This window comes from Anomaloglossus baeobatrachus, chromosome 4, assembly GCF_048569485.1.
Source record: "Anomaloglossus baeobatrachus isolate aAnoBae1 chromosome 4, aAnoBae1.hap1, whole genome shotgun sequence".
Classification (NCBI taxonomy): Eukaryota; Metazoa; Chordata; class Amphibia; order Anura; family Aromobatidae; genus Anomaloglossus; species Anomaloglossus baeobatrachus.
The window spans coordinates 470605112-470631506 of NC_134356.1; the positions used below are offsets into that span (position 1 = coordinate 470605112).

At 46.5% G+C, this 26395-nt stretch overlaps 1 protein-coding gene across 18 annotated transcripts in view; it reads right to left on the bottom strand.

Annotated features, from left to right (window-relative positions):
- Nucleotides 1-26395, bottom strand: part of TJP1 (tight junction protein 1) — a 739774-nt gene that overhangs the window by 129660 nt on the left and 583719 nt on the right. For 17 of the 18 annotated variants that reach the window (XM_075345691.1, XM_075345702.1, XM_075345705.1 and 14 more), the window contains one exon: nucleotides 24647-24703. In XM_075345691.1, the coding sequence (XP_075201806.1) occupies nucleotides 24647-24703 (57 nt within the window). Of the gene's footprint in view, nucleotides 1-24646; nucleotides 24704-25029; nucleotides 25113-26395 lie in introns of those variants that run through there. The other variant, XM_075345701.1, reaches the window with a different exon arrangement.

Consider the following 26395-nt stretch of genomic DNA (forward strand, 5'->3'; position numbering starts at 1 on the left):
AAAGTGTAAGGCCCCTCCCCTTCTGGCTATACACCCCCAGTGGGATCACTGGCTCACCAGTTTTAGTGCCAAAGCAAGAAGGAGGAAAGCCAATAACTGGTTTAAAGACCAATTCAATCCGAGGAAACATCGGAGAACTGAACCATGCCACATGAACAACATGTGTACCCGAAAAAACAGAAAAACCCCGAGAAAACAGGGCGGGTGCTGGGTCTCCCAATTGGAGCTAGAAGAAAAGGAATTTACGGTAAGTAAACAAAATTCCCTTCTTCTTTGTCGCTCCATTGGGAGACCCAGACAATTGGGATGTCCAAAAGCAATCCCTGGGTGGGTAAAAGAATACCTCATGATAGGGCCGTCAAACGGCCCTCTCCTACAGGTGGCCAACCGCCGCCTGAATGACTTATCTACCTAGGCTGGCGTCTGCCGAAGCGTAGGTATGCATCTGATAATGCTTGGTAAAAGTAAGTAGACTCGACCAGGTGGGTGCCTGACACACCTGCTGAGCCGTAGCCTGGTGCCGTAATGCCCAGGATGCACCCACGGCTCTGGTAGAATGGGCCTTCGGCCTTGAGAGAACCAGAAGCCCAGTAGAACTGTAGGTTTCAAGAATTGGTTCCTCGATCCCCCGAGCAAGGGTGGATCTGGAAGCTTGCGACTGTTTACGCCGATCAGCGACAAGGACAAAGAGTGCATCCGGGTGGCGCAGGAGCGCCATGCGGGAAGTAGAACCTGAGTGCTCTCACCAGAACCAACAGATGCAAATCTTTCTGAAATTGATGGACTGGACGAGGACACAAGAAGGTGAGGTGATATCCTGATTGATATGAAAATGGGATACCACCTTAGGGAGAAATTCCGGAACCGGACGCAGAACTACCCTGTCCTGGTGAAGGACCAGGAAGGGAGTTTGTATGAGAGCGTTGCTAGCTCGGAAACTCTCCTAAGAGACGAGACCGTTACTAGAAGGCCACTTCCCGTGAAAAACGGGAAGGGAGACATCCTTCAAAGGCTCGAAAGGCGGCATCTGGAGAGCAATTAGAACCTTGTTCAGATCTCAGGGCTCTAACGGCCGCTTGTACGGAGTGCTGAGAAGACAAACTCCCCGTAGGAACGTGCGTACCTGAGGAAGTCGTCGTTTCTGAAAAAATACAGATAGCGCTGAGACTTGTCCCTAAAGGGAACTGAGCGACAACCCATTTTCCTACCTAGATTGCAGGAAGGAAGGAAACATAGACGATGCAACCGGCCAGGGAGAAACACCCTGCGCCGAGCACCGAGATAAGAACATCTTCCACGTCCTGTGGTCAATCTTGGCGGACGTTGGTATGCTAGCCTGTCTCATGGTGGCAACCACGTCCAGAGGTAATCCTGACGACACTAGGTTCCAGGACTCAATGCCACACCATCCGGTTGAGGGCCGTAGAATTCAAATGGAAGAATGGCCCTTGAGACAGCCAGTCTGATTGGTCTGGTAGTGCCCCCGGTTAGCCTACCGTGAGGCACCACAGAACCGAGTACCACAACATCCTCGGCCAATTTGTAGCGACGAGGATGGCGCGGCCGCAGTCGGTCTTGATCTAGCGCAGTACTCTGGGCAACAATGCCAGAGGTGGCACCTAAGGGAGCTGGAACTGCGACCAATGCTGAACTAAGGCGTTTGCCGCCAGAGCTCGATGATTGTGAAACCGTGCCATGAAGCTGGCACATTGTTGTTGTGCCGTGACGCCATTAGATCGACGTCCGGCCTCTGTCAGCGGCGCCAGATCTCCTGCAACCCGTCCGGGTGAGGAGACCATACTCTTTCGGCCACACCTCAGCGACTTAGGAAGTCAGCTTCCTAGTTTCCACACTTGGGATGTGAATTGTGGATATGGTGGATGCCGTGTCATCCACCCACATCAGAACCTGCCGGACTTCCTGGAAGGCTTGCCGGTTGCGCGTTCTTCCTTGGTGGTTGATGTATGCCACCGCTGTGGAGCTGTCCGACTGAAGTCGGATATGCTTGCTTTCCAGCCGCTGTTGGAAGGTTTGTAGGGCAAGATACACTGCTCTGTGTTCAAGAACATTGATCTGAAGAGTGGACTCTTGCTGAGTCCACGTACCCTGAGCGCTGTAGTGGAGAAAAACTGCTCCCCACCCTGATAGACTCGCGTCTGTCGTAACTATCGCCCAGGACGGGGATAGGAAGGACCTTCTTTTTGACCAAGAGGTGAGAAGAAGCCACCACCGTAGAGATTCCTTGGCCGCCTGAGAAAGAACGACGACTCTGTTGAGGGACGTCGACTCCTTGTCCCATTGGCGGAGAATGTCCCATTGTAGTGGACGCAGTAAAACTGCGCGAAAGGAACTGCCTCCATTGCTACCATCTTACGTAGGAAGTGCATGAGGCGTCTCAATGTGTGCGACTGGTTCTTAAAGAAGAGCTTGCAGCCCGTAGTGAATGCTGTTTGTCTAGCGGCAGCTTCACTATCGCTGAGAGAGTAAGAAACTCTATGCCTAGATATGTTATCGATAGGGTCGGGGTCGGATCTGACTTTAACAAGTTGATGATCCACCCAAAACTCTAGAGAGTCTCCAGCGCAACGTTCGGGCAGTGTTGGCATGTTTCCTAAGAGAGTGCCTTGACAAGTAGATCGTCTAAATACGGGACCACAGAGTGACCCTGAGAGTGCAGGACTGTGACTACTGCTGCCCTGACCTTGGCGAAGACCAGTTGGACTGTCGCTAGCCGGAAGGTAGAGCTACGAACAGAAGGTGTCCGTCTCCTATAACGAAGCGTAGAAACGCTAGTGCTCTGGATCAATCGGCACGTGTGGATAAGCATCCTTGATGCCTAACGATGCTAGGAAATATCCTTGGGACCTTGAGGCGATGACATGGCGGAGGGAATCCATCCGGAACCGCCTGGTGTCCACGAGCTTGCTGAGCATTTTTAGATCCAGAACGGGACGGAACGGCCCGTTGTTATAGGTACCGCAAAGAATTTGGGGTAAACCGTGACCTTGTTCCTGAAGAGGAACGGGGGTCATCACTCTTTCTGCCTATAGAGTGCACCCTGTTTGCAGAAGAGCAGCGGCCCGGCCGGGAGGTGGAGAAATTCTGAAGAATCGAGTTGGGGGACGAGAAGTGAGCTCTATCCTGTACCCGTGAGACAGAATGTCTCACACTCAATGGTCATTGACCTATGGCAGCTAAATATCGCCAAGGCGGGAGAGCCTGCTACCGACCGAGGCCGCAAGTCATGAGGAAGCCGCCTTGGAAGCGGGTTTTCAGACTGTCGCTTTTTTGGGCGAGACTGAGCCCGCTAAGAATCTTAGCTCCTCTGATCCTTTTGAGTCCACATTGGACGAGGAAAAATGGGACCTGCCCGAGCCTCGAAAAGGCCGAAAACCCCGACTGCCTCTTGCTCTGTTGGGGTTTGTTGTGTCCGGGCTGAGGAAAGGATGAATCCTTACCCCTGGACTGTTTAATGGTTACATCCAACGCTCACCAAACAGTCGGTCAGCAGAAAAAGGCGACTGGTTAGGCAACCTTTTTTGGAAGCAGATCTGCCTTCCATTCACTTAACGAGCAGACCAGGCTCTGCTTAAAAACACGGAGTAGCGGAGGCTACCGCCGCACGGTTCGCAGAGTCCAGGATAACCTGAATCGCGTAAGAAACAAATGCAGACATTTGAGAGGTTAAGGATGCCACCTGCGGCACAGATGTACGTGTAACCGTGTCAATCTGTGTAAGACAAGCTGAAATAGCTTGGAGTGCCCCAAGGGAGAGAATGCCGGAGCCAACGCCGACAGCCTCATAGATGGCTTTCGACCAGAGATCCATCTGTCTGTCAGTGGCATCTTTGAGTTTGCAGTTCCATCTCCCACTGCAACTATGGATCTAGCTACAAGCCTGGAGATTGGAGGATGCCGCTCGGGACATTGGGTCCAGTCCTTGACCAAGTCAGGGGACAGGGATAACGTGTATCCTAAGCCGTTTGGAGAAGCGCATATCTGGATAAGCGTGGTGTTCCTGGACTGCCTCTCTGAAGGCAGAGTGGTCCAGAAAAATACGTGAAGCTGACTCCTCCACTGGAGGAGCTGTGAGAAATAACCCACATTCTATAGATGGACGCTATAAGATTATTTACTATGGCGTCACAATCAGGAGTATCCAGATTGAGAGCGGTCTCAGGATCAGAATCCTGAGCCGCTACTTCCGCCTCATTACACAGCGAGTCCTTCTGTTAGGACCCTGATGAAACCGAGGCCGCCTGTCTGGGACTGACGTCCGTGCAGAGCCGTGACTCTGGGATGCGTTGTTAGTTATTCACACTGAGGGGGGCCATGGATCAATGATTCAACAGTGCCCATATTGTGAGAGACATGTCCGGACTGCTAGGCTTCTAGTATCATAGCCATAGTCTCAGAAAAACTGTCAGTAAATACTGCAGACACCGTCCTCATCCCCTGGCCATTAGTGCATATAATGGGAGTCTATGTAACCTGCCGGCCGTATAGCCGTACATGCTGTACCAGCTGTATAGAAAAACATGTGGTTCTGCACCTTTGTTTTACACAGAGAATATGCTGATAACTCCTGCGCATAATCCAGGAGGGTATATACAACGTGCGACCAAACAGTGCAATGTATATAGTACAAGCATATCTATAAGTGCACTTCTGCACTAGTGGGGTTAGCACCACAGGTGCTGCTTAACGCCTGTTACAGCGATTGTGTGACTATCAGAATGCCAGGGTCTTCCACACTTGTCTCTGTATCGTACAGAAACTGACACTAATGGCTGCCAGCGTCCTTGTAGAGAAGGAAGCCGTGGGCGTGCCTGAGAAAGTGCGGGAATCCGGATTCACAGTGCACACAGTGAGAGGGGTGGAGTATGCAAAACATACTCCAGCTCTCAGCGCTGCTCTATGCAGCGTCACGCCCCTACCCTGACTGTCAGGGCTGTGGGCGGTAACGAAGGGAGACTAGGCCCAGAAGCCGGGGACTCGAGTTAACAGCGCGGCCGCCGTAAAAGCGCGTGCCGCGCTGAAGTCCCCGGCGCACCACAAGTGCCAGCCGCGCCGCAGTTCCAGCGGCCGGCGCGACCGATTCATAGAAGTGGCCAGCGTCCCGCCCCTCTCCTGACTGGCAGGTCTGGGGGCGGGAACGAACGGAAGCAGGCCGCAAAAGCCGGGGACTCTAGTTATCAGCGCGGCCGCCGTAAAAGCGCGGGCCGCGCTGAAGTCCCCGGCGCACCACAAGTGCCAGCCGCGCCGCTGCCAGCGGCCGGCGCGACCGATTCCTGGAAGTGGCCAGCGTCCCGCCCCTCTCCTGACTGGCAGGTCTGGGGGCGGGAACGAACGGAAGCAGGCCGCAAAAGCCGGGGACTCTAGTTATCAGCGCGGCCGCCGTAAAAGCGCAGGCCGCGCTGAAGTCCCCGGCGCACTACAAGTGCCAGCCGCGCCGCAGTCCCAGCGGCCGGCGCGACCAGTTCCCATAAGTGAGCCTGCTTCAGCGAAGCTGAATGAGGCCATGGCACAGGCGCCGCAGCGCTGATGTCCCCCGGCGCACTACAACACCCAGCATGCTGCGGTGTGAGCGCCAAATGCACGGGGACACAGAGTACCTTGAGGAAGCAGGGCCATGTCCCTGATGTACTCCGCTCCATCCAGCATCTTCTCCAGGGGCTGTAGATGGAGCACGGTCTCAGTGCCTGGAGACCGGTAAATCCCACTTCACCCAGAGCCCTGTAAAAAGGGATGGGGAAGGAATCAGCATGTGGGCTCCTGCCGCCGTACCCGCAATGGGTACCTCAACCTTACAAACACCTCCGACATACAGTGGGGTGAGAAGGGAGCATGCTGGGGACACTATATGTGTCCTCTTTTCTTCCATCCGACATAGTCAGCAGCTGCTGCTGACTAAAAAGTGGAGCTATGCGTGGATGTGTTGCCTCCTTCGCACAAAGCACAAAAACTGGTGAGCCAGTGATCCCACTGGGGGTGTATAGCCAGAAGGGGAGGGGCCTTACACTTTTAAGTGTAATACTTTGTGTGGCCTCCGGAGGCAATAGCTATACACCCAATTGTCTGGGTCTCCCAATGGAGCGACAAAGAAAAGCTTCTACAACTCATGTCGCTATAAAAGCAATAAAACGTCTTCCACAAATCTGGAAAAATTCTAGAATCCAAGTAGCCAGTTCTAGTGTTACATAATACAACCATGATTCCAAAAAAGTTGGCACGCAGTGTGAAATGTAAAGCATGCAATGGTTTGGAAATCTTTCATGACCATATTTTATTCACCACTGAACATAGGACACAGATCAGAAGTTGAAAGTAAAGCCTGCTTTAGACGTTGCAATTTCGCATACGATCTTGTATGCTATTTGCAACGCCCCCATCGTACGTGTGGCATGTTCAATTTGTTGAATGTGCTGCACAAACGATTACCCCCCGTCACACGTACTTACCCGTCCATTCGACCTCGATGTGGGCGGCGAACGTCCACTTCCTGGAGTGGGAGGGACGTTCGGCGTCACGCGGCAGCCGGCCAATAGAAGCGGATGGGCGGAGATGAGCGGGACGTAAACATCCCGCCCACCTCCTTCCTTCCGCATTGTGGGCCGGGAGCCGCAGACGGAGGTAAGCTGTCGTTCAATGTTCCCGGGGTGTCACACACTGCAATGTGTGCTGCCTCAGGAACACTGCACAACCGCACGTTCAATTCATGAGAAATGAACGACGTGCATGTGATGAACGTTTTACCATTCAATCGCAATCGCACGTACCTGTCACACAATGCAATGTAACTCACGATGCCGGATGTGCGTCACTTACGACGTGACCCCGCCGACACATCGTAAGATATATTGTAGCGTGTAAAGCGGGCTTTAGAATTTTTTTCCATTCAATCTGGAATAAATTACTTAAAAAAAAAAAAATCAAGGACAGCAACACATCTCAACAAAAAGCTAGAAAGATAACTGGCGCTCCATTGGCCAGAGCTCATCTAAAATGGACTGAATAGAAAACAGTTATTTGGTCAGATGGATCAAACTGCTAAAAAAATGTATGGAGAGCACAGACACCGTATCTTGCATCTCTGATGCGTGGAGCTGAGAGAGCGGCGGTGTTCCACGGCCGCTCCTGTCAGCTTCATGTAGCAGAGCTGAAAGCGTCGTGGGACCTCTGTGGATTACGTCGGACCAGGAGGGGTATTTGGGGGATTTTAAAAAAATGGTTAAAGAGGGTGTTTTTTTTGTCCTTTATTCCAAATAAAGTATTTTTTTGGGTGTATTTGTTTATTTACTTTCACTTACAGGTTAATCATTGGGGGTGTCTCAGACGCCTCCCATGATTAACCCCTTATTACCCCGATTGCCACCACACCAGGGCAATTCGGGATGAGCCGGGTAGAGTCCCAGGACTGTCGCATCTAATGCATGTGGCAATTCCGGGCGGCTGCTGGCTGATATTGTTAGGCTGGGGGGCTGCCCATAACGTGGAGCTCCCCATCCTGAGAATACCAGCCTTCAGCCGTGTGGCTTTACCCTGGCTGGTATCAAAATTGGGGGAGGGCGCATGCCATTTTTTAATTTATTTATTTATTTTACTGCAAGATATAGACCCGCCCACTGGCGGCTGTGATTGGTTGCAGTGAGACAGCTGTGAATCAGCGTGGGGGCGTGTCGCTGATGACAGCAACCAATCATAGGCGCCGAGGGGCGGGGAAAGCAGGGTATACAAGATTGAATAATGGGCGGCCGTCATTTTTAAATCAGGAGAAGCCGCCAGCAGTGTGACAGCCGTGCAGAACCGCGTCCGTGATCGGTGAGTGGGTGAGAGTGAATGAGTGTGAGGGAGAGAGAGGGAGAGGCTGCGGCCACACGGGGCACTACTGCGATGCTCGCATGACACTCGGCTCGTGCTGGCAGCACAGCAGGAGCAGAGTGTCATACTAGTGTCCCTGTGTCTGCGGTCCGACCATGCGAGCGGACCACAGCTGCGGGGGGCGGGCAGGCTCTCAGGAGGGGCGGGCTGGCACGGAGGAGGGGAAGGTGGGATTTATCTCCCGCTCTCATCTGTAACCGGCTATTGCGACTCTCGCTCTGCATGCATGGTACACCGGTGTACCGCAAGTACAGTGCGATTTTTCTCTCGCCCCATTCACTTGAATGGGTGCGAGAGAAAAAGAGTCTCGCATTACAGTTGCAGCATGCTGCGATTGTTTTCTCGGTCCGATTAGGGCTGAGAAAATAATTGCTCATGTGTGCCAACACACAGGCTAGAATTGGTCCGAGTGGAACGCGATGTTTTATCGCACTCCACTCGCACTGATTTTCTTAGGACAGAGAATCACTTCTGGGCATGCTCAGAAGTAAAAACCGAATCCAGTACAGGCTTCTGGCATTTGATGCATGCCACCGGATTCAGCGTGCTTAGACTTTCATTATGCACCATGCCGCACAGCGCCGCACCTGGCGCTGTGCGTTTTTTTTTAGGAGACAAAAAACGTTGCATGAAACGTTCCATGTGGCCACCGCATTCATTAATTAAGCTGCATCCGGAAAAAGCCGGATGCAACGCAAGGTCATCAGGCACAATCCGGCGAGAATACAAATCAATGGGGATAAAACGAATGTGGTACCGGATCCGTTTTAATAGTTTTTTTCCGGATTGCGCTTGATGGGAAAAACCTGATGTGTGAAATATCTGTCTATTCCAGGGAAGGTCTTGTATAATTCAGCAAGAAAATACAAAACCATATAATGCCTCCATCACTACATCACGGCTTCACAGAAGAGCTCAGGTGTATAACTGGCTGCAGTCCAGACCTTTCACCAATACAAAACATTTGGTGCATTCTGAAATTAAAAATCCAGCAAAGACCCAGGACTGTGGAGCAGATAGAGTCCTACATCAGATAAGAACGGGACAACCTTCTTCACCCAAACATCCAGCAATTGCTCTAATTTCCCAGACACTTATAGACTATTGTAAAAAGAAGAGGAGATAATACACAAGGGTAGACAGGCCCTGTCCCAACTTTTTTTTTTTTGCAATGTGGTTGCTGCCATCAATTTGTAAAGGAGTTCAGGTACATGCCCATCATGCGCACATGCATTGTAGACGCAGTGTAATTCCTCTCCCGGAGATGCTTGTGTTCTCAGCCGGAGAGCGCAGGGTCCGCGCCCACAGAGTTCTGGGCACAGCAAATTTTCACTGTGTTGTCCCTCTGAAAACACTCGCGTCTCCGCAAGCATAAATTGAAATGCAGTGGCTTGGAAAGCAGCTCCACATGTCAGTTTACGCTGCATCTAAAAGAAGCACAGTGGGCATGGGATTGCTATAAATCCCATCCACTGCGCTTGTACTGTACAAAGCAGCATTTTGGACACAGGGAAAACCTACTGCTTACAAAACACATCCAAAATGCATCCAATTTTAAAAAACATTCAACTTCTGATTTGTGTTTTCTGTTCTATTGAGAATAAAATGTGGCTACGAGAGCTTTCCAAACCATTGTATTTGTTTTCTTAACATTTTAAGCAACCTTCATAACTTTTTGGGGGAATTGGGGTTGTATTTAGATCATTAAAATGTCCTCTTTAGGGGCTGCAGCTGGCTCATATCCATGACCAGTTACATTGTGGCCCCAAAGTTTTCAAAATTTCCTGTTACAATGTAAACCAAATAATAGGTATACAAATAGGTTTGCACATCTCATTCTCATTCAAGATCTCATTCTCACTGGGAGAGCTGAGGGATACAGCGCTGTATACCTGGATTTCACATCTCAGAAGATTCCCCTTCTAACGACCCCCAAAGAAAGTCAGGCACTTTCAAGGGGCATTAGGAGAACTGAGCAGCTCTGACAGCAGCTTATATTCAATAAAACCACCAATCTGGAGCTGCCCATTCATTAATTAAAAAGGGTTATCCAGGACAATTTAATTTAACTATGGGCTTAATAACTAACAGGTAGGTAGTTGCTAACGACCCGGCATCGGCTCAATGCGGTCAGGGACCACTGCGGCTCACGGTAACAGAGCGGCACTTCCTATTCCAGGCTGCTGGGTCAAAGAGGCATGATTGACAGCTGGCTCCCCGCAGAGTGAACGAGAAGGCGCTGCTCTGTCGACGTAATGTCAGTGGAATCGCCGGCAGGTGCGGTCTATGATGGCAGAGATCTGCATTGAGTAGAACAGGCAGGTAATTAGCAACTATCTGCCTGTTAGTTCTTTGGCCCAAAGTAAAAAAATAAAATGGTTTCAGACAAGTCCTTTAAATAAAAAAGGAATCCAGATTTGCAATAGGTGCCTTAAGTAAGACGGCTGCACAGGATATGTGTGGTATAGCGGACCCCATCACTGTCACTAGAGTTAATCTGCTATACCAAAAGCAAATTGTGGACAGGTGTGGCACAATTTGGGGAAGAAATCAGTCATGTTTTTAAATACAGTCCCTTGAAGTTTTTGGGGACCTCTTTCAAGATTTTTTTAATTATATTTTACTAAAAGTTGTAACTAGTAATCCTCACAATAGCGCCTTCACCGCCTCCTCGCAGCCAGGTTTCACTTTCCTGACCAGGTGAAATATTACAATTCTGACCAGTGTCGCTTTATGTGGTAATAACTGCAACGCTTCAACACATCCCAGTGATTCTAAGACTGTTTATTTGTGAAACATTGTACTTTATGATATCGGTAAATTTAGGATGATTTTTAGGTGTTTATTTGTGAAAATATTGGATAGTGAAAATATTTAAATATTAGTTAATCAAACTTTTATATTTTTATGCCCTAAAACCAGAGTTACCGTAGGTCATGCAAAATAATTACTAGACAACATTCCCCCCGTGTCTACTTTACATCAGCACCATTTTGGAATTATTTTTTTTTTAAGGAAGTTAGAAGGGTAAAAGCAATTTCTTTCCAACACAATTTTTTTTTTTAGGAACCACATCCCATTTAAAGGGAACCTGTCAGCAGAAATTTCGCCCAAAACCTAAAAGATTCCCCCTCTGCAGCTCCTGGGCTGCATTCTAGAAAGGTCCCTGTTATTATTGTGCCCCATGTGAGACCAAAATAAAGGCTTTATAAAGTGGTACCTTTTTGTATTCAGATAGTGTAAATGTGACACGGGGGCGGGCTCTCTGCCGTCCGTTATTCTGCCTCCTGGTCCTGTATGCCGCCCCCCATCGCTCCTTTCCATAGCTGATGCACCGCCCACTGCTCCAGCCATCCCCGCGCATGCCCAGTGCCAGTCTCACGGGACTGAGCAGTGTGACCGCTGGTGACGTGTGAGCAGACAAGTGATTATGGGCGGGGCTGTGATTGTTATCAGCAAGTACCCACCCATAATCTCGTGAGCGCGCAAACCTCACCAGCGGTCACACTGTGCTCAGTGTAGATGCTAGACTGTCCCTTTTGTCACGTGATAGGGGCGTGTTCAAAATACTATCACGTGACAAAAGGAACGTCATCCCTGGAAGCAGCCCATACAGTCTAGCACTACCCTGAGCACAGTGTGTCTGACCGCTGGTGAGGTTTGCGCGCTCACGAGATTATGGGCGGGTACTTGCTGATAAATCAGATTTTGAAGGAATGGTCATGTTCTGGCACCTCAGAGGCTCTGCCAAAGTGACATCATAACCCTCTATAAGTAAGCACATTTTACAAACTGCACCCCTCAGTGACTAGATCTAGTGATGCAGTGAGAATATTGACACCCCAGGTTTGTCACAGAATAGTATGCCATACTGTGGTGAAGAACTAATAATTGCACTTTTATCATTAAAAACATTTTGCATCAGATTACATCTATCCAGTGCTTTACACTGAGAACTTACATCGGGGATTCTATCTCAATATCTGAAACACGTGATTCAGATGAAACCCGACGGGTCCATGCACTAATGAGGCAGGAGGAGTTACTCCAGACTCCGTTTGCTCTGTGTTCAGGGGTGTTCAGCTCCTCAGAAAGGTGCACAAACCTGTGGCTGACCATGATTTTGTGCACACCCAAAACGAAGGACACTGCTGGATCATAGGCCAGGCAGAGTCCACTGTAACTCACTCTACCTCATAGTGAATGCTCAATGAGGGGTTCTGTCTGAATCATATATTTCAAAACAAGTACTAGAAAACCCATGTAAGCGCTAAAGCCTAGAGCGCAGGATAAATACGAGCCAAGCCTTACTGCTATTTTTGGGAGGAAGAAAGAACAAAATCAACAACAGGTCAAGAATTAGATTTATTTCTTTTTTATGCTGTTCCTTGTGCAGTATAAGAGATTAGACTGCTTTATTCGTCAGGTTGGTGTGATTAAAGCGATACCAGATTTATATAGGTTTAATGTTTGGGTGCTATCACACAAAACTTTTTTTTTTTAAACAAAAACACAGTTTTTGCATTGCCATATTTTAAGACCTATAATTCTTCAGGATTCAGTTGAAAGTCATGAGATGGCTTGGTTTTGATGGAACAAGTTGACGTTTTTATTGGTACCATTTTCTGGCACATTTTTTCTGATTCCTTCCTATTCTGATTTTTATTAGACAGAATGAACAAAAACATGCAATTCAGGAATTAGGTTTTTGTGGGGGGTTTTTTATGCCATTCCGCATCTGGTAAAGTGATAAGACAGCTTTATTATTCAGGTCAGCTCTATTATAGCGACACTTTTTTTTGTTTTGCACAAAAACTTTTTTTTTTTTCCCCCTATAAAATAAAGAATTGATTTTGCATAGCTTTATTCTAGAGCTAACACATTTTGGCTGCTTGTTTCTTGATGGACAAGATTAAAGGGAACCAATCACCAGGATTTTCGCCTAAAGCCAGTCCTATACTGGCACTATCAGGCTGATTCTATACATACCTGTAGTTGTCAGCTCGGATGTTTAGGTTTTGAAATCCAAGAAAGTAAATTTTATAAAATCATCAGCTTCCTGAGTGACAGCAGCTGAGGATCAGATAGTATATTCATAGTTATCCCCTCCCCTTGCTACAATTAGCATAAGTATTATACAAACAATTCACTGTCTATAGCAGGACCTGTGTGAGGTCATACCCATGTGACAGAAGGCGCGGGCCTCAGCCAACAAAGCTGGATACCAGGTCACATGTGTATGACCTGACAGGTCCTGCAAGTGACAAAGTGAATCGGGGGGACGGGATAACTATGAATACCCCCCCAGATCCTCAGCTGCTGTCACTCAGGAAGCTGATGATTTTATAAACTTTAACTTTCTTGGATTTCAAAACCTAAACATCCGAGCTGACCACGACAGGTATGTATAGAATCAGCCTGATAGTGCCAGTATAGCACTGGCTTTAAGTTATATACAACAATCCTGGGGATTGGTTCAATTTAAGTTTTCAGCTATAACATTTGTCTTGCTGATCGCATTTTATTTCACTTTTTGTTTGGCGGTTTAACGAAAAAGCAGTTTTTTTGCCACTTTTTTTATGGTGATTGTTTTATAGGTCAGGTTGTTGCAGATGTTGCGATACCTTATATATGCACTTATTGGTAATAGGTTTTCCTTTTTTGTGGTTTTTAAAAACATTTTTTACAATTTTTTTTACCTCTTTACATAGTCCTTCAATGGGATGTTAGCTTTAATTAGTCTGATTGCTGATATAAATGTATTGTAAGGCAACAGCTGGATTGGAGCTAGGCTGGCAGCAGCTGAACACAGCGATTGTGGAGTATAAGGGAATGTGCACACGCTGCAGTTTCTGTTGTCACCCAAAAAATGAACCTTGTGCCAGGAAAAAAAAAAAAATCAATCGCTTGAAGGGTTAACAAAAAATAGACTTCGGCCCTGTGCCCACGGGAGCTTGCTACTGCGTATTTTGCCGCGGAAAACCTGCAGATTTATCTGGATTTTCCAGATACATCGGCAGGTTTCAGCATGTACAGACACTCCCCCCATGTTATCCTATGGGAAATGGGGAGTGCTGTGTCTACGTTGCGGAATGTGCGGTTGCGGAATATACTGCGGATATCCTGCAGCCGCACATAATTGCATGTCAATTATTCCTGCGGCATTACCTGCGGAAATACCCTGCCTTGGTCCCATACTTACCTGCCTTGATAGACACCCGGTCATTTTCCCTCGGTGCACAGGAGCAGGAAGGGGGAGGTGGGCGGGGCCTGCTCCAGTCATGTGACAGCCGGAGCTAGTTCAGGCCCGCCCACCTTCTCCTGCACAGTGCAGACACGGCCGGAGACGGAGAGAAGTTCTGAGTGACGGAGGTAAGTATGAACTCCCCGATCACTCAGCACTTGTTCTGCATTGAGGAGGCAGTGCCGAAGCCATGGTACTGTATCCTCAATGCAGAATCACCGCACCATATCCGGAGGACATTCCGCAAATAAACCGCAGCATGGAAACAGATAAAGTTGTGCTGCGGTTTTCTGGGAGATCCTGCAGATATAACCGCAGGACACTTTCCCCGTGGGCACATAGCCTTATTGCAGGACTTAGTGATGCACATTTTCTGTAATAGTAAACAATTTCTAGCACCACTTACACAAAAGACAAAGGGCCTGTATTCATCATGTGTAATATTTTTTTAGGCCTTGTGCACACACTGCGTTTTTTTGCTGCGGATTTGCCGTGGTTTTTGCTGCAGAAAAGGTGCAGTTTTTGTGCATAACCTTCCTGCAGTCCTTCCCCAGCAAAATCTATGAGAAATTCAAAATGCTGTGCGCACACTGCGTTTTTGGTTTTTTTTGCCCTACAGGTTTTGCTGCAGAATTTCTGCAGCAAAAAGTAGCATGTCACTTTTCCGCATTTACCTGCGGTTTTGCCATTAAATAATGGTTAAAACAGAGGAACCAACCCGCGGAAAAACCGCATGTGGATTTTGGGTGCGTTTTTGGTGCATAATTTACTTAAACATTTTCCCAGTGCGCACAGACCCTTAAGGGGGCTTTACACGCAACGACATCGCTAACGAGATGTCGCTGGGGGTCACAGAATTCGTGATGCACATCTGGTCTCATTAGCGACGTCGTTTGCGTGACACCACAGGAACGAGGAACAACATAGTACCTGCGTCCTCCAACAAGGAAGGAAGGAGGTGGGCGGGATGCTACGGCCGCTCATCTCCGCCCCTACGCTTCTATTAAGCGGCCGCTTAGCGGCGCCGTACGAATCGCCCCCTTAGAAAGGATGCGGTTTGCTGGCCGCAGCGACGTCGCTAGGAAGTTAAGTATGTGTTATAGATGTTGTGCGCCACGGGCAGCAATTTGCCCGTGACGCACAACCGACGGGGGCGGGTGCCTTCACCAGCGTCATCGCTAGCCATGTCGCTGCATGTAAAGCAGCCTTTAGTCCCTATTCTTTTTTTGGTCTTGTGGTAATTGATGCCATTTTCAATCACAAAAAAAAACAAAACATTTTTGTAGTCTGTTCTTTATGCACGGCCAATCGACTGGACCAATCTGCTCAACATGTATCATTTAGCTAAATTAGGCACTTCTCAAGGGTTTAGAGAGCGTTTCAACTCTCTAGGGCCAACTGTTCTCAAGATACTCCGTATACTATGTACACAGAAGCAAATATTACATTTACGGCTAAACAATTGGAGAAATCTGTCCCAGTTCTGTAACATGAATAACCCCGGCACTTTGGAAGGTTTTACAATAGGTTTCAGCTGTCTAGGACCAACCGTACTCTACATAAATGGTAAAAGAAAAAAAATGAATACAAAAGCAAATATTAATTTAACTCTTCAGGACACCACTACAGACATAAAACTTCTGCACACTGCTACTGAGACGAAGCCAACATATCTTACGCAGGTAAGCTTTTATTTAAAGAACTGCCATTCATTAGATGGATCAGATTATTTTTTCAGGAGCTCCATTTTTCTGTTCCTCTTAGGCTGCTTTCACACTACGTTTTTGTAATTTTTAACGCAAAAACGGATCAAGTGCAAATGCGTTTTCATTTCAATGCATTTGCAAACGACTCACGTAAACATGCGTTCACATGCGTTTGCGTGCGTTATAGTGAGGATCCAGCAACTTGCACTTTAACTTTTTTCAAAAACGCTACTTGTAGCGTTTTTGAGCTGCGTCCAAATACTGCAAGTCACTGGATCCTGTGGATCCTGTCTAAACAGCATGCAAACACATGTGAACGCTGGCATGCTGATAGACAGGATCCTGCTTGCTCTACTGAGCATGCACAGAAACCAGCCGTCGTGATCAGTCTCTGTCTCTCCCCCTCCCTTTCTGCCCTGCCCGAGAGCGGCGGACGCTCATAACCAAGGTAAATATCGGGTAATCAAGCAAAGCGCTTCTTAGTTACCCGATGTTTACCTTGGTTACATGTGCAGGGAGCCGGCTCCTAGCAGCTGCGGGCTCGTAACCAAGGTAAATATCGGGTATTCAAGCAAAACACTTCACTTAGTTACCTGATATTTACCTTAGTTACAGCTTACCGCAGCTGTCAGATGCCGGCTCCCAGTCTATCACGTTCAGTTCCCCTCACTCCCGATCACATGACTCCAATGCCCGCCCATAAACTTCAAGTGACAGGATCCTGTAAAATAACACATGCGTTTGCATGAGTTTTTCTTTGCAAAAACAGGATCAGCTTTTGCAGCAAAAAAAGTTCATGACGCATGTTAAAAAAAAACGTAGTGTGAAAGCAGCCTAACATAGCCTAACAGTTTTTGATGCCACTGTTTTGCCAAAGCCAAGAGTGGATCAGTGAGATATTATGTATAAATGAATATGGATACAGCTCTGGGATCCACTCTTTGCTGTGGCAAAACAAACAGGGGGTTTCAATCCAGCCTATGCCCTCCTACATTCCCATGTATAACAATCCAGCCTATGCCCTCCTACATTCCCATGTATAACAATCCAGCCTATGCCCTCCTACATACCCATGTATAACAATCCAGCCTATGCCCTCCTACATACCCATGTATAACAATCCAGCCTATGCCCTCCTACATACCCATGTATAACAATCCAGCCTATGCCCTCCTACATACCCATGTATAACAATCCAGCCTATGCCCTCCTACATACCCATGTATAACAATATAAGTTTCGGTCAGGCGACCATCAGTGTGCAGACTTGTTTCACTGGCATCAGGATGATCAAGCGCTGTATGAAGACTGCGGCATCCACCGATAGTATAATCAGCACTCTGGATTTTTTTCATAATGAATACAAGTATTTACAGACATGCCAGGTCCTCTTTAAACAAATCAATTTTCCAATAAGGCTTAAAAACAATTTTGGATGAAAAATAAAACAAATGGAGCACCAACTTGGAGCTCATGCCTAGAGGACAAACTATAAGACTGACCCCATAATTCTGTAACACAAAATCCCAACAGCAAACAAAAAATAGCTCCTTCACCAAAACAGTAAAAAAAAAAACAAACAAACAATCCCTTCAATCACACACCATCCATCTTTAAGTTAACAAGATTAGAGCTGCAGTGAGATTACCGTAGTTATTTTGGGCAATAAGGACATTGTTGTTCGCACATTCATAGATGCAGATATATATATGGTGGTGCAGTGAGAGAACGGCCTTCTTTCTCTCCAAACACTGGTCGGCTGGAAGTTTCCTGCATTTGCAGTGTGCGTCAGTAATCTCGAATGTATATGTGTGGAACAGATGACATTGAGGCCATTTTCTCAGTTAGATCACACAAAGTTACATTTATCCAAACGAACAATTTTATCACGCAAGACAATGTAGCACAAATGTCATAACACTGAAGACATGCGATGAGAGAATAGGTTTTCCCAACTATCTGCTTCCAAGTTAAAATAGTAAAGACGTGTTACCCGCCCTCCCAGGACCAGCTGCATTGATCTGTGTGACAGGTTTTCAGAAGTGACCATATTATATATATTTCATGAATGAGCCTGGTCTAATGATTCACTAACGCTACATGAGAGGCAGCCCCATTACTGCACCAGTCTAGCAGGGTTTCGGCACAGATGGAAATACTCAGAAGGCTCTGGAATTAACTACACTATGGGGGCCATTTATCACACCATTTCATCAAGATGTCTGGAGGAAAGAGGCACTTTATTTGTTCTGCAATCTGTAAACATTTTGAATTTTTACCCCTCAACATTTTTCTAAAAAGGTGGCTGTGCTTCACTTAAGAAGTGGGGCCTCTGGCCTAAAGTTTACAATAATGATGCCAATGAAGTGGCATAAATTAGGGGCTGGCATAGATTGGCTCACTATAAAGCCTATGCTTCCTTGTCACATTTTACATCATACCCCCCCTATATATGGTTATGAATTTTCAATGTTAAAAAACTACTCACTGTGGGCCAATGGCGCCTATAGAAGATCTTTAACACACACAAAGAAAAAGTTTAAGCAACGGATTTAAAAACAAAAGGCCAGATTAAGGCTAACGAAAATACTGTCGTGGAGAAGTTTAAAGCCAGATGTGGTTACAAAAAGATTTCCACAACTTTAAACATCCCAAGGAGCACTGTGCAAGCGGTCATATCGAAATAGAAGGAGTATCATACCACTGCAAACCTACCAAGACCCGGCCGTCCATGCAAACTTTCATCTGAAACAAGGAGAAGACTGCTCAGAGATGCAGCCAAGAGGCCCATGATCACTCTGGATGAACTGCAGAGATCTACAGCTGAGGTGGGAGAGTCTGTCCATAGGACAACAATCAGTCGTTCACTGCACAAATCTGCCTTTATGGAAGGGTGGCAAGAAGAAAGCCATTTCTCAAAGATATCCATAAAAAGTGGTGTTTAAAGTTTACCACAAGCCACCTGGGAGACACACCAAACATGTGGAAGAAGGTGCTCTGGTCAGATGAAACCAAAATCAAACTATTTGGGCACAATGCCAAACGATATGTTTGGCGTAAAAGCAACACAGCTCATCACCCTGAACACACCATCCCCACTGTCAAACATGGTGGTGGCAGCATCATGGTTTGGGCCTGCTTTTCTTCAGCAGGGACAGGGAAGATTGTTAAAATTGATGGGAAGATGGATGGAGCCAAATACAGGACCATTCTTGAAGAAAACCTGTTGGAGTCTGCAAAAGACCCAAGACTGGGACAGAAATTTGTCTTCCAACAAGACAATGATCCCAAACATAAAGCAAAAATCTACAATGGAATGGTTCACAAACGTATCCAGGTGTTAGAATGGCCAAGTCAAAGTCCAGACCTGAATCCAATTGAGAATTTGTGGAAAGAGCTGAAAACTGCTGTTTACAAACGCTCTCCATCCAACCTCACTCAGCTCCAGCTGATTGTAAAGGAAGAATGGGCAAGAATTTCAGTCTTTCGATGTGCAAAAATGATAGAGACGTACCCCAAGAGACTTGCAGCTATAATCACAGCAAAAGGTGGCACTACAAAGTATTAACTTAAAGGGAATGAATAATAATGCACGCCTCACTTTTCAGTTATATATTTCTTTTTAAAAGTTTAAATAAAGCAATAAATTATGTTCTACTTCATAATGGAGTCCCACTTGTTGATTCTTCATAACATTAAAATTTTATCTTTATGATTGAAGCCTGAAATGTGGGAAAAGGTTGAAAAATTAAAGGGAACTGAATACTTTCGTAATGCACTGTGTGTATATATATATATATATATATATATATATATATATATATATATATATATATATATATATATATATATATATATATATATATATATAATTTATTTTTTATTTTTAAAAAAGAAAAAAAATAATTTTACTAGTGTCCTTAGGAGGCTGTCTAAGGCTAAGGCCCCATTTTGCGTTTCCACCTGTGTTTCAGGTGCTTTTTTGGTCCGTTTTGAGAAGCACCTTTTTCCTGCCAAAGTGCTTGCGTTTCCATTTCCCATTAAAATCAATCGCAAATGTGATTTTTCCAACCCCACTTTGCGTTTGTAATCGCATCTGCGAATTTGCATATTTTGTGGCAAAAACCATGCGTTCAAAGAAGCAACATGTCAATTGTTTTTGCCATTTTCGGTCAGTTTTGATAACATTGAAGTCAGTGAGAAATGGCAAAAACCAAGAACTTCAAAAACGCATGTTTTTTGGACATCAACATACTGATTTCATATGTCCCTTTACAAACACACATAGTCCGACCAATAAAATTAAAAAAATTATTAATTTATTGCAAATTTTTCCTTAAATATCGAATTAACGCAAAAAATTAATGATATAAATATATTTCCATTATTTTACTTTATATTATAGATTTAACTTTTTTCCATTCTGTTTGACTGCTTAAACTTTATTTAGCAGTGTCTTGATGTTCAAAACGCATCTTTCCAAACGCAAGTGGAAAAGCAGGTAAAAAGCGCTGAAAACGCAGCTAAAACGCGGGAAATACGCATGCGTCTTCAGCGCTAAATTTCAGAAAAAGGCAACTTTGGATAAATCAATTAAGGCAAAAACGTGCGTTCTAAACTGCAAGTAGGAGAACGCAAAGTGGGGCCCTAGCCTAAAGGTGTAGCCGAAAACGCGTTCTGTTTGTTTGTACTGTGCTTCCATGGATTAAATCCTAAAGATTACTGCAAGTTTTGGAGTGCTGGTCTTATGTTCATATATTATTTGGGCGTGCCATCCCTTGACCGAGCACCTGCAATTTTGAGTGCCGCCTGGATATCCTATATAAATCAGAGAAATGTTTCCGCATCCCTCTGAACAGCAGAAATGCTGATCGCCTGTGAATGCTGGCACTTAGCTGGCATTCACAGGAACTCATCATGACCGCAACATAGATCCTCAGCTGACATCCGGCTGTCATGATGACAACCCACCGGTGCCCCGTGAGTGCATCTCGGGGCTGCCGATGGTGGCGGGGAAAGGCACAATCCTTGCCGGAGCGTGTTAAATCCCTTTGTCAGAGACTGAAAGCAGAATTTAACTAGTTAACTGTTAGCTGCACGTCTGCTGATCTGATCAGCTGATATGTGCAGGGAACAATGCAGGCTCGCCACACAAGTCTGCATTAAAGGGACAAACACTGCTTTGGACATAAAGGTACATCCAATGTCATGAAGGGGTTAAGATGCACATGATCAAATAGTTTCCTAGGTTAATGACATTGTATATGTAAAATCAGATGCAATACATACCATGGGTGAAATAAGTATTGAACGCGTCAACAATTTTCTAAGTAAATACATTTCTAATCATGCTACTGACAAACTCTAACCAGCCCTGCACAGTAGTGCTTTCAATGTAAGTCTCTGCGCCCCATCTTATACTTTTGCCGCAGTCTTTGCCTTTTTCAAGCGTCGCTCCTGTCAGTCTCCGATGATCTGTGACCTGACGACTTCTAAACGGTTCCATGGAGCAGGCCGGATGTCACAACTCAATGCATCCTTATGAGAGCCTCATTATGGCCCACATAGAGTTGCACTGATATATTGTTATGTAATTTCTGGCCTGTCAGAAGTTACAGGCACAAGATGGCAACATGGGACAGGAGCAGCACACAAGAAGGATGAAGCCACCAGAAAGCAAGAATATGGCTGGGGGCTTACATTTAAAGCTCCACTCCAGAGCTGGGGGGGGGGGGTAAACACAGGAGTGGTACTTTAATACCTCATACAAAAGCTTTTGTCAGTGATGACAGCTCTCAGGCGTCTACTGTATGGAGAAATTAGTCACATGCATTGCTCGTGTGATTTTGGCCGATTCTTCCACACAAACACCCATCGAATCCTGAAGGATTCTGAGCTTCAGTTCCTTCCATAAATTTTCTATTGGATTCAGGTCAGGTGATTAAAGCAGCTAATATGGGCCAGCCATTTTCTCTGAAACCATTCGGGAGTTTATTCGGCTGTGTGTTTGGGATCATAGTTTTGTTGAAATGTTACCCCTCATTTCATCATCAACCTGGTAGATGGCTACAGGTTATTTTTTTTTTTTTATCAAGAATATCTCCGTAAATTTCTTCATTGATCCTTCAATTATATGAAGTTTTCCAATGCTGTACGCTGAAAAACAGCCTCACACAATGATGTCACTACCTCTAAACTTCACTGTTGATATGGTGGTTTGGGGGTGATATGCAGTGCCTCTGGCCTCCAAACATGGTGTGCATTATTGGTACCCAAAGAGCTCAATTTTGGTACTATCTGACCAGACTACATTCCCAGTATTGCTCAGGCTTGTGTAAATGTTGTTGAGCAAACTTTAAGCGCTCTTGAAGATGCTTTTTGTTCAGCAATGGAGTCTTACATGGTGAGCATGCATACAGGCTATCAAGGCTGAATGCATTGTACCTGCTGATTCCAGGTCTTTCTGTAGCTCTCCACAGGTGGTTCTTGGCTCTTGGACAACATTTGCTCTGATAATACTTTTCACTCTGAAATCTAGTGGGGAGCACTTGGTCATGGCTGGTTTAAGGTGATAGGTTCTTTCCACTTACAGATTATGACCTCAACAGTGCTCATTGGAGCCTTCAGTAGTTTAGAAGTTCTTCTGTAACCAATGCAATTAGTATGTTTTCAACAATAAAGTTGCAAAGGTCTAGCGATAGCTCACTGGTTTTACCCATCATGAGAGGTTTCTTGTGTTGCACCTTGGTATGAAAGACCATTTTATAGGCTATTGAACCAGATAATATTTTTCAATAACGGAGGATTGCTTTCTAATCACTAATAGATTTCAGCTGAAATGACTTTTCATGGCTTTTAACACTTAGGCTATGTGCGCACATTGCGTACAGTTACTGCAGAAATTTCTGCAGCGATCTGAAGAGCACATGTGCGCTTTAAATAGCTGCAGAAATGTCCGTAGTGAAAAAAAAAAAAGCCGATTCCATGCGCTCTGCCTGCAGCTCCTCCCATAGACAGAGCAGGAGCTGCCGGCAAAGCGCACGGAAGAAGTGACATGTCACTTCTTTTTACGCAGCGCTTCGGCAGCAGCCAAAGCGCTGCGCTCTAAAACGCCACGTGCGCACGGCCCCTGCACAATCTCCATAGACTGTGCAGGGGACGCAGGACGCATGCAGTTACGCTGCGCTACAAAGCGCAGCGTAACTGCATGTATTTACGCAACGTGCGCACATAGCCTAAAGTGTTCAATAGTATTTTCATTTCTCATTATTACACATCACACTTCCAAAGAATTCGAACAATAGACATCTGTAAATTTAGTGGATTGGATGGGTTGTTACTGACATCTGGTGAGAAATTCATATCAATAGCCCCTTTAGAAATATATTTACTTAGAAAATTGCTGATGTGTTCAATACTTATTTATACCCACTGTATTTTCTGCATTAGATCTGATGTTTTTGCACACTGATAGACTTGAATAAGTGAGTCTCATACAATAAACGTTAACGTAAAGAGCAAGCGGTGATTTCATTTTTTTCCACAAACATTGGTCCAGGTGAAAAACAACTGATCTGCATAACCTTATTGATTATTGGCCAGTGTGCTGTGTTTTACTTGAGAGCACACGTCTGTATAACAGGCTGGTGTGAACGAGCCTCAAGGCTTCTGTAACGCACAGTTCTGGCCCATACTGCAAGTATAACAGCCATATGGTGTTAAAAAACAAAACTTGACTTAGAACAGTGCTGTTTATTCCTCAACTCTGAATCTACTAAAATATCAGTGCGTGCCCTCACCATCCCCCACTAATCCTCCTCTCTCCTCCTCCACTCATTCATTGGATCCCAATTCACCAACTTACCAGTTGAAAACTATAAAGACTGACCGACAAATCCATTCATAAATTGTCTCTATATATCTCTGAACTAACCTCCCGATATAGTCCAACGTGTAATATCCAGACCTTCTCTTCGCCACACTAATTCGCTTCTCACCTAAATAGTCTATAAAACGTCTCCTGAGCATCCCCCCATCCTCTGGAATAATGCGCAGATTATCCACTACATTCAGAACTTTTAGACAATACTTGAAAACCCATCCCGTGAAGAAGGCTTACAGCCTGACCTTGGTACACCTCCCCACCAGAAGATGCCGTAAACCTACCCAACGTACTGTTTCCTTTACCCTGTAGACCAGGCCTGCAGGGACAGGGCCCTCTTTTCTGTACCAGTCTATAATTCTTACTTTGTGTAATGCAATTTATGTGTGTATTTTGGATGAAACCCCTTCTCATGTACAGGACCTTGAAATGAATGGTGCTGTAAATAATAACAATGCAATCTAGAACAGCTCCCAGTCACCCAGCACAGCACATGGTCCCGGGGCAGCCCAATATCTTTCACGAGACATCCCTGACACACATCCCGGCCATGAGAAGTCACTTGCACTGGCAGTGCTGCGCTCAGACATAGTAATATAAAGCTGTACATACAAGTGTCTGCACGGGCCCGGATCACAGCACATAAAGCTGACCACAGCACAACACACAAGAGCGCGCCATGTACAACCATAAGAAGCAGCGGGCAGCGGCACTGCGGGCACCTGGCCGTCCAGCACAGCACACCAGCAGTGCCAGACACATACTTTACACTCCAGCTGACAATGACACACAGTTTACAAGAGATTTGGACAAAAGGAAAATGACAAAACCTATTTCCTTCTCTTTGGCTTCCTGACATCTGGCTTTTGTCTATTGTTCCCAGTGGCAGGCAGTATCCTGAGTTACGCAGAGCGGAGTTAACCCATGACTTACCCTGTGGAGTGTGACTGTCTGCTGCTCCCATATCGCAGTCTCTTCCATTACAGTGTTCTGTGGAGGAGAAGAGGGGACAGGTGAGTAATGTACACGGACCAGCACACACAGCAATAACTACTGCACACAGCGCACTACAACTCCCAGAACACATCGGGCAAGGCATGCCGGGAGTTGTAGTCTGATAACAGCTGGAGAGCTACAGGTAGCAGCGCCCCGGCCTGTGCACAGCGCCGCCACTAACGGATCCCACCGGGAGCGATCGCTCTGGGCGTCTCCTGGGGCGGAGCTGACAGGCCGATAACTGCTCAGATCCTCCCCGCAATAACACACAAGTTGTCAGACAGCGCGGCGGAGCGGCCGGGCTCAGCGCCTGCACTTACCGGGGCCCGGAGCCGGGGACGCTCAGCCCCAACCCTCGGCGCTGCGCCTGCTGCTCTCCCGGACCCTGGCTCTGGGATCACTAGCCACTTGGAAAGGGGGAGGAGCCAACGTATAGGCCCGCCCGCCGTCTACGTCAGTGCGTACACACCGGCGTTACGTCCTGACGTCGGACGCAAGGCCGGCATATCTGCGCCAGCCACACGCCCATCGCCGCCGGGTCCGAGCACAGACCGGCACGGGGGCGCTCCGCACAGACTCCGGCGGATTAGCCCGGCAGGGCAGAGATCACACACTGCACCGGCTCTGCCGGTACTGAGCCTGACAGCACCCGAGCAGCTGTGTCCCTGGTCTACAGCCATGTAATGTACTGCAGTGCTGCCAGCCGGAGAGCCTACATATCACTGCACGGGAGCCATGTATGCTCAGCTCATCCATGCGTCTACTTATGTGCAGTATATGGAAAAACAGCCCGCTTCTCACCAACAACAACTTAGCCCATCACTGTATCTGTTTGAGGAAAAAACAATTTACAAAGAGACTTCCATCCTTGGCAACAGGATCCCAGTGATGCCATGACAGTTACATAAACATATAGAGGAGTATATGGCTCCTGATCAACAATGGCCGTCTCCATGATAATCTCATGGACACAATCTGCAAACAACAAACACCTGTGAACGGCAGTATAGATTATAATGGGCACCAATCTCATCTGTGTAATACAGAGGTGTGAATGAGGCCTTAGACTATGTGTCCACGGTAGAATGTACCTGCGGATTTTTCTGCATGAAAATCCGCGACTTTCGCGGCAAATCCGCACCTTTTTGCCGCGGATTTTTTTTTTCCCAATTCTATAGCCAAAATCCGCAACAATAACATGCTGCAGATTTTTCCGGATCAAAATCCGCGGAAAAATCCGCAGCATGGGCACAGCATTTCCAAAATGCCATTGAAATGGCTTGGAAGTGCCGCTGCTGCAGATTTTCGGGAAATCCGCGGCAAAATCCGCAGCGTGGGCACATAGCCTAAGGCTATGTGTCCACGGTAGAATGTACCTGCGGACTTTTCTGCCTGAAAATCCGCGACTTTCGCGGCAAATCCGCACCCGCGGATTTTGATGCGGATTTTTTTTTTTTTTTTTCCCCCATTCTATACCCAAAATCCGCACCAAAGCTGCAACAAACAATTGACATGCTGCAGATTTTTCCGGATCAAAATCCGCGGCAAATCCGCAGCGGAAAAATCCGCAGCATGGACACAGCATTTCCAAAATGCCATTGAAATGGCTTGGAAGTGCCGCTGCTGCAGATTTTCGGGAAATCCGCGGCAAAATCCGCGGTAAATCCGCAGCGTGGGCACATAGCC